Source organism: Odocoileus virginianus, chromosome 13, assembly GCF_023699985.2.
Source record: "Odocoileus virginianus isolate 20LAN1187 ecotype Illinois chromosome 13, Ovbor_1.2, whole genome shotgun sequence".
In the NCBI taxonomy this organism is placed as follows: Eukaryota; Metazoa; Chordata; class Mammalia; order Artiodactyla; family Cervidae; genus Odocoileus; species Odocoileus virginianus.
In genome coordinates this window covers 44,067,623-44,080,761 of record NC_069686.1, presented here as the reverse complement: position 1 = coordinate 44,080,761, position 13,139 = coordinate 44,067,623, and the positions used below count along the sequence as shown (strand labels likewise).

At 38.1% G+C, this 13,139-nt stretch overlaps 1 protein-coding gene across 1 annotated transcript in view; it reads left to right on the top strand.

The window, feature by feature from the left end:
* Positions 1–13,139, top strand: part of ARHGAP15 (Rho GTPase activating protein 15) — a 677,082-nt gene that overhangs the window by 96,370 nt on the left and 567,573 nt on the right. The window contains exon 4 of the mRNA XM_070476258.1: positions 8,228–8,289. Within this exon, the coding sequence (XP_070332359.1) occupies positions 8,228–8,289 (62 nt within the window). The remainder of the gene's footprint in view (positions 1–8,227; positions 8,290–13,139) is intronic.

The following is a 13,139-nucleotide window of genomic DNA, read 5'->3' as shown; positions in this document are numbered from 1 at the left end:
CTGACTCTTTGCGATCCCAGTAACCTACCAGGCTTCTCCATCCATGGGGTTTTCCAGGCAAGAATACTGGAGTGGGTTGCCATTTCCTTCTCCAGGAGATCTTCCCGACTCAGGGATTGAAGCCAGGTCTCCTGCATTGTATGCAGACGCTTTACCCTCTGAGCCACCAGGGAAACAATAGAATGACTAGGGATATAAATCTGGAAATGTGGGTAGAGGGAGACAGTTCTCAGATGATGGTAAGCAGTTTAAAAGCCATTAAAATACAAAAACAGGTTACAATAACTTTTCCCATCCAGGCCTCCATTTGAAATTCACTTAACTCTACAGCAGAGAACAAACACACAACAACAATGAAAAAGGTTATTAACATTGAGCAATCTTGTCTTCCCTATTGCTTTGACCAAAACTGGTTATAACAAAACAATTGAATTATGCTAATAAATTTCCCAGACAGTAACCAGGAAGACCATTCTCACTGAATCCCAATAGCAGTTAAAGAAAGAGCACCATATTTGCATCAATGGCGCGAAGAAATAGAAGTCAGGGAAGAAGAGAGAAAAAAGGAAGAGAAAGGAGATGTGTTTGTACAGGAAAACCTCCAAAAGACTGAATTTCTTGAGACAGAAAGAAGTGCCCTCATCAGCCTGTTTCCCAAATAGAACCTGGATTTTTTTGGTGGTGACCAAATGAAACACACTGGTTACAAGATGAAAGGCTATGGGGGTTCTTAAACATCAAATGCTAGCTTATTCAAGATGATATTTTGATGAGTTAAGGGTAAATAAATCAGAGACATGTGGGTAAAATTTCCCTTGAAATACACAAGGGTTTAAAATGATGGGGAAATGCATTTGGCAAAACATAATATGTACTTTGCCAAACCCAACATTTGAAAACCGGTTCAAGACATTCAGCAGAACCCCAGAGCACAACATGTTCTCTTATCCTGAGAGTAAAAGAAGGAGAAAACCCATGAAAGCAATGTACAACACACACAGCAGGGTATAAATAATTTGCATTCAGCAAACCATGCCTAACTTTAAGACCTGAAGTCAAGACCAGCTTTTCCAGATCTTTAAGAATGCCCAATTACTCCTTTGTAGGCACTGCTCATGTATGACACAGCATCATTTTTCTTCTATTCTCCTTTTCATCTAATTATTGTTTACAACTTGAGAATTTTGGTTTACCACTTTTTAAAAGTATGCACACACTTTATTATGTATCTTTGTTACACAGAGATTTTATGTTTCATGTCTCCAAGAGCATCTTAGTTCATTTTCCAGCTATATGTAAGATGGCCCTAAAATTAAGCATTTATATTTTAAATTAGTACTTTATATGATATATAGATAAGCTACATTTTGAAGGTGATTTTTTTTCCCCTTGTTTTTGTTTCTGTTCCACTACAAGACCACACACACGGTCAGCAGATCTGATGTAGCAAGAAAGCTAGAGTCAATACAGAAGTAATTGGAAACTGAGAAGAAGAAAATGTAAGCAGTGAGTCCTAAAGAGCAAAGCAGAGCAAGAGAGGGAAAGCCAGCGGAGTTCTGTAGATGACTAAGTTCTGGAGATTGACTGTACAGTAGGGTGATTATACCAGTTAATAAGGCTGTGTTATACACTGAAAATTTGCTATGAGAGTTGACCTCACATGCTCTCACCACAGTATAATTTTAAAAAGGTAGCTATGTGAGGAAATGGATATGTTAAGTAGCTTGACTATAGTAATTATTTCACTGTTGTTGTTTGTTATTGTTTAGTCACTAAGTCATGTCCAACTCTTTGCAACCCCATGGACTGTAACCCGCCAGGTTCCTCTATCCATGGCATTTCCCAGGCAAGAATTTTGGAGTGGGTTGCTGTTTCCTTCTCCAGGGGATCTTCCTGACTTAGGGATCGAACACACACCTTCTGCATTACAGGGAGATTCTTTACCACTTAGCCACCAGGGAAGCCCAAACATTTCATTATGTCTATGTAAATCAAAATATCACGTTGTACACATTAAATATATGCATTTTTTATTTTAAAGACAGAAACATAAAAATAATTTTAAAAAGAAAGCCAGTGGAAAGAATACACAAAATTTCTATTTCTGTGAGTAGTGGAAAAGTTAAGAGATTTAAAAAGGAAGAGAAACATCATTAGGGGGTAATATGATGTAACCAGATATCCTCCTTCTGTGCTTTATAATAGAAATGATCAAAAACAAGATTATCAGCAAAGTACTGTGATCAATCGAAAGTTCAGAAAAAATATAATGTGTCTAATTACTAAATTGGAAAAGTGCTAAATGCAAAATCTGTTTGAAAATTATAGTATTTCATGTGTGTAGTTATGGAGATTCAATACAGAGTTCTCCCAGGAGGGAGGTTAGTCATTCACAAACTTTCACAGGTGCCGCTACTTTGGAGGGTTCTCTCCAGTTCAGGCCTGAGGCTTGTCTCAGTTTGGTGGATCTTGATATAATATGTACCAATATTGTCAGTGTTTACAGAGATGATGATCCCTAGGGTTTCCTTGGTAGCTCAGTGGTCAAGAATCCCCTTGCTAACAAAGGAGATGTGGGTTCCATCCGTGAGTCCAGAAGTTCCCCTGGAGAAGGAAATGGTAACCCACTCCAGTATACTTGCCTGGGAAATCCCATAGACTGAGGAGCCTGGTGGGCTACAGTCCATAGGGTCACAGAAGAGTCAGACACAACCTGGCCACTAAACAATGGGATGACCTCACATAATGAAATTTCTAAGAGTCTGCTGTATAAACTTGAAATCTGATTTATTAATTTGTAATGGTGCATATACTGATGTTGACTATGGTCCATCACACTCTATGTGAGAGGACCAAGGAAGCTGAATTAGGAGTCGGAAGATTGCCAGTGAACGCAGGAATCAGAACAAAGGAGAAAAGAGCAACCACTCACATATATCAGCAGAGCGAAGGCTCTGTTTCTGGTACTAAACATCAGTCTTTTCTCGTGAAAATGCGCTGATAGTTTTAGATTCAATTTGTTTTCATTTATAAAATTTCGACAGAATTCTTATAATGTACTGATGTAGATGAAACTCTGTTGTTTTCAATTCTACTTATTTTATCTGAGAACTACCTGAAGACTTCATATAAAAAAATTGCAGTGTCTGTAGTTACAGTTACAGTCTGGTCGTTCTGCCTGATCGTTAACATTAATCACAGGTTGTCTTCTGCTGTCTTGCCTTGTGTCTGGCTTCCAACTTGGGCTGATAAACAGGTGCTATCTGGATATCCCACCACCATTCATCCTTTTCATATGTATCTCAGCGCAGTTGTGTCTGCTGAGTACTCCCTCACTGCTAGCAGACTGGCTGGCATCCAATCTGGACAAATTGCTGATCTTTCCTGCCACTTAACATTAAATAGGGCTTCTGAGGAACATTGAACAAATAGCTCAAGAAGCCAGATTCAGCATCTAAAGACTGGTTGCTGTTTTTAAGTATGTGGTTTAGGAAATGCTACAACTTTAAAGAACTTCAAGCTGGCCTGAAACTTGGCATGTGATATCCCAAAGTGAAAGAAAATGCAAGTTTCAATTGATCAGTCGTGTCTGACTCTTTGTGACCCAATAGACTGTACCTCACCAGTCTCCTCTGTCCATAGAATTCTCAGGCAAGATTATTGGAATGTATAGCCATTCTTTGCTCCAGGATATCTTCCCAACCCAGGAACTGAACCCAGTTCTCCCACATTACAAGCAGATTCTTAACCATCTGACCCACCAGGGAAACACACGCCTAAACCTAATTTTGTAAATTACCAGAGGCAAGGCCATCTGGGTCCTAGATGACCAACATATTCCACTATAAATTATAGATTACTGTCTATTCAAACCATGGGATTAACATAAAAGAGGAATAAGTAATTAAAATAATTAATATGGTACCATATATAAACCCACATGCAAAATACAGAGCAATCTTCCGTTTGCCCTAATACTTCTTTTGCCTCCTATGGGCCTCCTGGAATAAGTGATTCCTAGTGCCTGGAACATGAAAAAGTATTTCAAAATATGATGACAGGGAGTAATAAAGTAATTAAGTGTACATCATGGAGACTTCGCTTTTCAGCATGGGACTTGAATGCAGTGCGTTCAATATAGGAAATCTGACTGGAGTTTTCTATTCCAGGACAAAAGCTGTTCTCATCTCTGAGGTAACTGGAGGCAAGTATGGTATCCAGTCCCTCCAAAAGAGGAGTAGGAATATCTTGAAAAGTGATCTCACAATGATATAAACCTCAATAAGATTAAGGTTGTCCTATTAGTCTTTGTGGGGCTTCCCCAGTGGCTTAGCGGTAAGAATCCACCTGCAATGCAGGAGACAAGGGTTTGATCCCTGGGTCGGATAGATCCCCTGGAGGAGGTCATGGCAACCCTCTCCAGTACTCTTGCCTAGAGAATCCCATGGACAGAGGATTCTGGCGGGCTGCAGTCCATAGGGTCACACAGAGTCAGACATGACTGAAGTGACTATGCAGCAGAAACATTAGCCTTTGCAGTGCCCTTGTGAGAAGAGCAACTGGTATTTAGGGGAAGGGGATGTTATTTAAAAATGTATTGAAAGAAGGTTGTATATAAAGTATGAAAAAAACAGTGGAGAGAAATGAACAGACATGGGAATAGTTCATGATGGTTGTACATGTATATAATTACATGTAAAATGTGTATGCAGATACACAGATATGTAAAAATATGCAATGTAGAAATAAATAGGTAAAAGTACACACTAGAAGGATTACTAGTGTCTCCAAATGACCAGGAAGGCAACTTGGACTTTAGAAGATAATATAAAAGAAGATTCCTTACCTGTTTTCTCTGGGACCTCTGTGTGGACATGCCTAGCAACTCTATTGCATTGATCAAAAGCCATGAAAACTGACTCAGCCTATTTGATGGCAATGATGTCCATTTATAGAAGCCTAACATGAGAAATCCAGCCCCTAGCCTCAATCTCAGGTATCCTGAAAAGGTCCAGTGCATAGAGGAACATTACTTATTCAAGGAGAGAGAATTTTAAGGTATATAACCCAAGCCTGCTTATGTTGATTTCTCCCTGCAAGAGAGTATTAGGTTTCTACTTTCACATTTTCCTTCTCTTTTGAGACAAGTGGTCATCAATAATACATCTCTGGGAACTAAATATCCACCTAGTAGCCTTTTAGTGATTTTTTTTTCCTGAGGGGAGGCAATATTTTTAGCTAATAATGTATGCATAAAATTTTATTATGAGTTGAGAGATCTTGTAGGTTTTTGGTAGATAGATCCAGTCTTTTGGTAACTTATTTTCATCAGGAGAAATCTTAAATAAAATGTTAAATTTTATCTATCATTCCTTCAGTTCACTTCAGTCTCTCAGTTGTGTCTGACTCTTTGTGACTCCATGAACTACAGCACACCAGGCTTCCCTGTCCACCACCAACTCCCAGAGCTTGCTCAAATTCATGTCCAGTGAGTCAGTGATGCCATCCAGCCATCAACCATCTATTATTTGTTACATAACAAAATTTTTAAATATACATTCATAAAGAAGGGACATCTTCTGTGATGCTAGTTGCTCTTAAAAACATCTCTCTTCCAAATGTTTGTAGAAACTAGTCATGCCCAAAGTTAGTTACTAAGTGTGTTATATGGATTTAGGGGATATACAAAGAAGATTTTCTGGCACTAAAAGAAGAGACCGTATCCATTAGGACAAAAGGTGATTAAAGCAAATGAATAGACATATCTAAATACAAAAGAGGCACCGCTGAACATCATGATTCTATAAGTTATCTAAGAGAGCTTCCTTAGATTCTTCTAGGCTTGTGGAAAATATGCTGAAATAAAAGAAATTCTGTGGAAATGTAGTTATGTGAAAAATAGTATGCTATGATTATCATTAATCTTCATTGTCTTCATTATTTATTAAAATATATATTCATCCAATATATTTTTAAAGCTAGGTATCATGCTATGTATTGTGAATATAATAATAAACAAATCAGAAAAGAACTCTCTCATAACAGAGTGAGTCTTATAAATAGCCAGTTTTTTAACTTATGAAATTTTAGTGGTTTAGGAAAAGTATTAGTTGTTAGTTGTGTCTGACTCTGTGTGACCCCGTGGACCCCCTGTAGCCTACCAGGCTCCTCTGTCCATGGAATTCTCCAGGCAAGAATACTGGGGTGGGTAGCCATTTCTTTCTTCAGGAGATCTTCCTGACCCAGGGACAGCTCACTCCCAAATATCTCTTTTTTTAATCTATCGTAATGCACACATAGTTGTTTTTTGTAGTTGTTGCTTGCTTGTTTATTTGCTTGCCCAGTTTCCTATAAAAATTTAGATAAACATTTAAGCAGCCATTCATTCATCATTTATCCACTCATTTGTTCCAACGATATGTATTATTGTAATTATTGGTGGCAGCAAGTACTCCATCTGCTTGGAACCCCGATGGGAAAGGGAAAGTCACAGCACACGTGCAGGTACAACCCAGCAAGCCCTATGCTAGTGATAACAGCAGCAAGAAACACGAAGATTCAGAAAAGGGCGTTTAAAAGAGATCGCAGGGGAAACATGGAAGAACTGGATGACAACAGGGATACATAACACATTTTAAAGTGGATTCAATATATTTGGAAATTTATATGGTGACAATATGGTGGGAGTGAAGTATTACAGTCAGGAGGAAAGCATGTAGGGTGGCCCTGAGGGGTATGGTCCTTTGTTGTAGGCAGGTGACTCCTAAAAGCTTTCAGCATATAGTATGGGACACGGGTCAAGGTTGTTGGCAACTCACCAAGATTGAAAAGTTGCAGCAAGAGTAAGAACTAGGGATGAGAAGAGTGCAGGACTGTCAGAGGAAGGTAGAAACTGGGCACTAAGAAATTAAAACATCTATTGCAGACTTTGATGGGAGTCAGTTCAGTTCAGTCGCTCAGTTGTGTCCAACTCTTTGTGACCCCATGAGCTGAGGCATGCCAGGCCTCCCAGTTCATCACCAACTGCCTGAGTTTACTCAAACTCATGTCCATTGAGTCGGTGATACCATCCAGCCATCTCATCTTCTGTTGTCCCCTTCTCCTCCCACCTTCAATCTTTCCCAGCATCAGGGTCTTTTCAAATGAGTCAGTTCTTCACATCAGGTGACCAAAGGATTGGAGTTTCAGCTTCAACATCAATCCTTCCAATGAATATTCAGGACTGATCTCCTTTAGAATGGACTGGTTGGATCTCCTTGCTGTTCAAGGGACTCTCAAGAGTCTTCTCCAACACGACAGTTCAAAAGCATCAATTCTTCGGCACTCAGCTTTCTTTATAGTCCAACTCTCACATCCATACATGACTACTGGAAAAACCATACCTTTGAATACATGGGCCTTCATTGGTAAAGTAATGTCTCTACTTTTTAATATGTTGTCTAGGTTGGTCATAACTTTTCATCCAAGGAGTAAACATCTTTTAATTTCATGGCTGCAGTCACCATCTGTGACTGGGATGTCACTGCATCACAACTTACATTCTGTATATATTTGCCCTAGAACTCCACAAAAGTCTCTGTGGAGTGATAAGGAATAGTTGAATCTCTCTTAAGCAATATGCAGTTATATTAACAGTGAAAGCCAATAAATACAAATAGGAAAGGAAGCAAGCCCACCGCATGGAGGAAGATAATGAGATAATGCTGCTACAGTATTTCTTGGTAGCTAGCTGAACAAATTGCATGGAATGTCAGGGTTTAAAATGCTCTTCCAGTTTAACCAGCTACCTGGTTCTATTGAATTTTTTTCTCTCACTGGCCTCAGCAGGTACATGGAAGGGAAAGTAGAAATCAGGGGTGAAAAGGAGAAACTTTTCCAAGGATGATAAGTAAAATTAAGGAAGGCATTAAATTTATCTTTGTTTTAACATTTTTAATCAATTTTGTAAGCAAGTGACTTCAATGCCCAGAAGGAAGTGTGAGTAAAGGTGTATCACTATTCAACAAATCATTCACATTACTCTTTGTAATCTTTCTTTTGGATACTTAACATCTTGTAATGACTATAATCTTGCAGGCACTTCCCATAAGCTATATATGCATTATTGATGAAGTTCTATGACTGGAAACTTCCATCACTGCAGTGACTGTTGGAAAGCATAGATTCATTCAAACTAATAATGGTGTATGAGTTTGTCACAGTTTTAATATATGCATTCTTCTTGCAGATGGTTGAAAAAGAAGGTTATCTTCAAAAAGCTAAAATTGCAGATGGAGGAAAGAAACTAAGGTAATAAACTTTTTTTTTAATTCACTTTTATATAACTATGCTATATCTCTATCTCCTCAATTTGTGTCACTGTTGTTGTTTATAAAGGTAGGCCCTATGGTGCAGGACTAGACTATTCCTCTCTGTTATCACTAAGGTCAACATTATTTTTAATGTAACTGTAGTTTTCCAACAAAGCACTACATTTTATTTTATTGCACAGAATATGAATGAGGTGCTTCATGACCCCCTAAAACTTGAAATTTAAAAAATATGCAAAGAAATAAGAAAGTGGGTCTTGATTTCTGTGATTAACAGATTAAAGGATGAGGGGACTGATTTTGCAGTATAAAAAAACTCCTATTATACATTGAGGGCATAATTTTTTGAAGGATGGAGGATTTGAGATACATTTGTTGCTCAATAAAAATCATTTGAGAAAGAAATGAGAGAAAAATAATATCATCTGTTAGATAAAAAGTTGGAAGTTGCTGCACTTGGAGATGAGAGTGACACAGAGTAGGTTGAGAGAAATTAGACAATGCAGGAAGAATTTCCTTAGGCGACAGGAAGAAAAACTTTAATAATAAAAAATGGGGTTGATAAGAGAGTAGTCAAAGATGCTACATATTTTTTTTTAATGTATGGGCTATTTAGAAGTAAACATCTCTATTTTAGAATGTCCCCTATTTCTCATGTAAGTCTTATTATATACTTAGTTTTGTGCTAGGTTAAATGCAAACTGCAAAGGTATGTAGAAAGTACTCACAGGGGGAGACAAAGCATTTATTCACGACTATATAATTAACAATTAAAATCATAAAGGATAAATGTACTAATTAGCTACACAATGGGACACTTATTAATTGTATAATATAGTTTATTACTGGGATGGAACTCTGGCCAACATTAGAAAATGAAATATGTTATTGTTTGCCTGCTATAATGGAGTAAGTATATATTTATTCAAAATAAGTAAAATTGGAGAAAACTATCATCTATAATTCCACTACTTAAAATAACTCTTTCAGTTTTAAAGAACAAATTCTATTTTCCACCCATATTGTGTTTTTAAAAACTCTTTTAAAGAAGAGCATTTAAAATATTGTGCTTTATTCTGGGGTAAACAGGGCCTTCAACCTTCTCCTAGACTACTTTTCTGCAGTATCTCTGCAGCCAGCCTCCCTTGAAGGGCCAAGGAGGGAGATACACAGGAGACAAGATCAAATGCAATACTGTTTTCAAAGACTCATCTAGTGCAGGCTCCAGTGGAGAACCTGACTTAATGTGTTGAGCTCTGAAAGGGCAGCAGGGATTCTTTGACTAACCCAGCCTACTGCCAACTTTCCCCTGGACTTCAGTCCCAGGTATATTAGCCCGTGGAGGGAATGTGGAGGGTGCAGTGATAAGCCTCCCCAGGATAAACCAAAGCCCTTTCTTACCTTACCAGTGATGTGGACATCACAGCCAAAGAAGGATAGAAAAGGGCTTGTCAAAGTTACCACTTCAGCCTTTCCCTGAGCTTGGTAGGAAAGAGGAGGTGATAGCTTTGGTAGGTCTTGGACCCCAGCCTCATGCAAGGAAGACAAGGAGATCCTAATAGGGATTCCACGCAAATTTTATACAGTGTCCTTGCCCATAAGCCCTCCATGATCCATTCTTGTAAAATGTTTTCCTCGAAGGTGGTGTCAAGAAAAATTAAAGGAGCAGAACCAGGCCTTTTCCCTCACCAGCTCGCATGAACAACACATTTTTAGGTAGCTTCAGTCAGTGTGTATACCATTTTGTATTTGGTTTGTTTGTTTGTTTAACCAGTTTACATGTCATTTATGTGTTCTAGTTTATATTCATATGAACGTTAGTTTGTACTATGTTTCATTGTTATTTCAATCATCTTACATGGAATTATGCATTCTTTCAGCTTTTTTTCATTTAAAATTATATAAATTTTAGTTTTCCTTTCTTTTTGTTTTTAACCTCAGGTGCACAAATTGAGTTGATTATCCTCTTTGATGTGTGGCCTTGTATTATCTTTCTGGGCAAGACTCCTAGCTGTGTTTACTCTATTCTCAATCTCCATTCCTCACTTCAATCCTCTGTAGAATGTGTGCTCCTCAAATCCAGTCTCCATATATTTATTTGGCTATATGTGTGGCATACTAGAAACCAGCATGTAAGTGAACATGCTCTAAATTGCAGAAGCCTTGCAGGTTATAGTGGCTTCCCTGGTGGCGCAGCAGTAAAGAATCTGCCTGTAATGCAGGAGATGCAGGAGACACGGGAGACATGGGTTCAATCCCTGGGTCAGGAAGATCTGCTGGAGGAGGAAATGACAACCCACTAACTATATTCTTGCCTGAAAACACCCCATGGACAGAGGAGCCTCGCGTGCTACAGTCCATGAGGTCGCAAAGAATCAGACACGACTGAGAGAATGAGCGCTTTGGGCTATAAGCTTCATTCTGTTTTGTACTACTTTGATTCAACATTAGTCAATATTAGGGTTAGCTATCTACAGCTGTATACTTAAAACAAGCTAATTTCTTCCAGCTTCTACCCATTTTGCCATTGTGTTCACACATCAAATTTTACTGACAGTCTTCCAGGAGTGGATACTTAAATTGTCCCTACTCCTTCCATCCCAAACAACATTGCAATAAATGACACATGTATGTCTCCTTACAAATATATTAGGTAGATATACTCCTAAGTAGTTTATTCTTTTTGTTGCAATGGTGAATGGTATTGTTTCCTTAATTTCTCTTTCTGTTTTCTCATTGTTAGTGTATAGGAATGCAAGGGACTTCTGTGTGTTAATTTTATATCCTGTGACATTACTGTATTCATTGATTAGCTGTAGTAATTTTCTGGTAGACCTTGGGACTCTGTGGGAGAAGGCAAGGGTGGGATGTTCTGAGAGAATAGCATTGAAACAAGTATACTATCAAGTGTGAAACAGATCACCAGTCCAGGTTGGATGCATGAGACAAGTGCTAGGGGCTGGTGCACTGGGAAGACCCAGAGGAATGGGATGGGGAGGGAAGCGGGAGGGGGGATTGGGATGGGGAATATATGTAAATCCATGGCTGATTCATGTCAATGTATGGCAAAAACCACTACAATATTGTAAAGTAATTAGCCTTCAACTAATAAAAATAAATGAAAAATAAATAAATAAATAAACAGCAAAAAAAAAAAAAAACCAAATATATTAGGAATTATCTCTGAGGCATAAACCCAAGATGGCTCAGTGGTAAAGAATCTGCCTGCCAATGCAGCAGACATGAGATCAATCCCTGGGTTAAAAAGAACCCTTGGAGAAGGAAAGAGCAATCTACTCCAGTATTCTTGCCTGAAAAACCCCACAGACAGAGGAGCCTGGTGGGCTATAGTCCATTGGGTCACAAAAGAGTTAGACGTGAGTTAGTGAGTAAAGAACACAAAAGGACTGCTTGATGGTAAAGGCACATACAGTTATAAATCCATTGAGTGCTGCTGCCAGACTTGCTCCAGAATGAATGCATCAGTTCTTATTATCTTCACAATGCAGAGATCACCCCTCACCACACTCTCATCGGTGTATAGCTTTAAAAAATTTCAGTTTTGCAAGTTGATATCTATAGAACATAGTGTTGCTTTTATTAATATTTTTGTTTCTCTGGTTGGTGTTTCAATTAAGTATCTCACTTTTCTTTTCTTGTGACAATTTCTAATATGCACCAGGTAATATATACCTTGGTCAACTTTTATATTAAAATTATAAAGGCTTTATAGATTGAAAATTGTAGATATAGTCAACATGTTTAATAACACATGATATCCTACAATGTTGATGGTACTATAAAGCACCAAGCCATTTCTACATTCCTCTTTTATTACATTTTTAAGTTGATTCAAGTTTATCCTAAAAAAGTTATAATTGCAGTAAACCTACTATTGCTTGCTTTTACATTTTCTTAACAGAAATTCTAAGCCTAGATGTCTTAATTAAATCACAAGACCGTATTTGTTTTAATGACTGTTATGTATAGCCCTACCGCTTGCCCAAGGAGTCTGTATGTTTTTGTAACTAACAACAGAATGACCAATTTAATCATAGCTGAAAAGTTGGGTAGTTTTTATCCCATTGATAATTTAGTAACTATTCAGTAGCATACCATAGTTGCTATAATCTGTATTTCTTATGTAAAATTTCTTGCCATGGCCTTGTCCCCACTTATCAAGGAACTTTATATCTTTTTATAAATTTTAATGTGTTATAACAATAATAACAGATGCTTATTCTGTGGAGTACTTGGATAATTGCTTTACCAGAAACACTGAAATGATACTCTAAAACAGGCTATGTTACTGCTATTAATTTTACAAATGGAGAAAACTTGGTCACTTGTACCAACCTCTCCTTCTTCCAATCTTACTCTATATGTAGTTGGTATCAGAGTTAAGCTGTGTCCTCTCTATGAAGTAGGTTAGATTTTTCCCTCTTGCTAGAAGATGTTTGAGGCCAGGAAGCAAAAACTGTCCTCTTATTTCATACCATCAGCTATACCAAGGGTTTCAACTGTCACTTAACAAATACTATTGTATTAATCTCTATAAATTTTACAGGCTTTCCTAGTGGCTTAGTGGTAAAGAACCCACCTGTCAATGCAGGAGACGTAAGTTCCATCACGGGGTCAGGAAGATCCCGTGGAGAAGGAGATGGCAACCCACTCCAGTATTCTTGCCTGGAGAATCCCATGGACGGAGGGGCCTGGTGGGCCACAGTCCCCGGGGTTGCAGAGGAGTCAGACATGACTTAGTGATTAAACAACAAGAACAATAAGTTTTCTACTCATAAATCCATGACAGATCATCCACATCATGTTTTG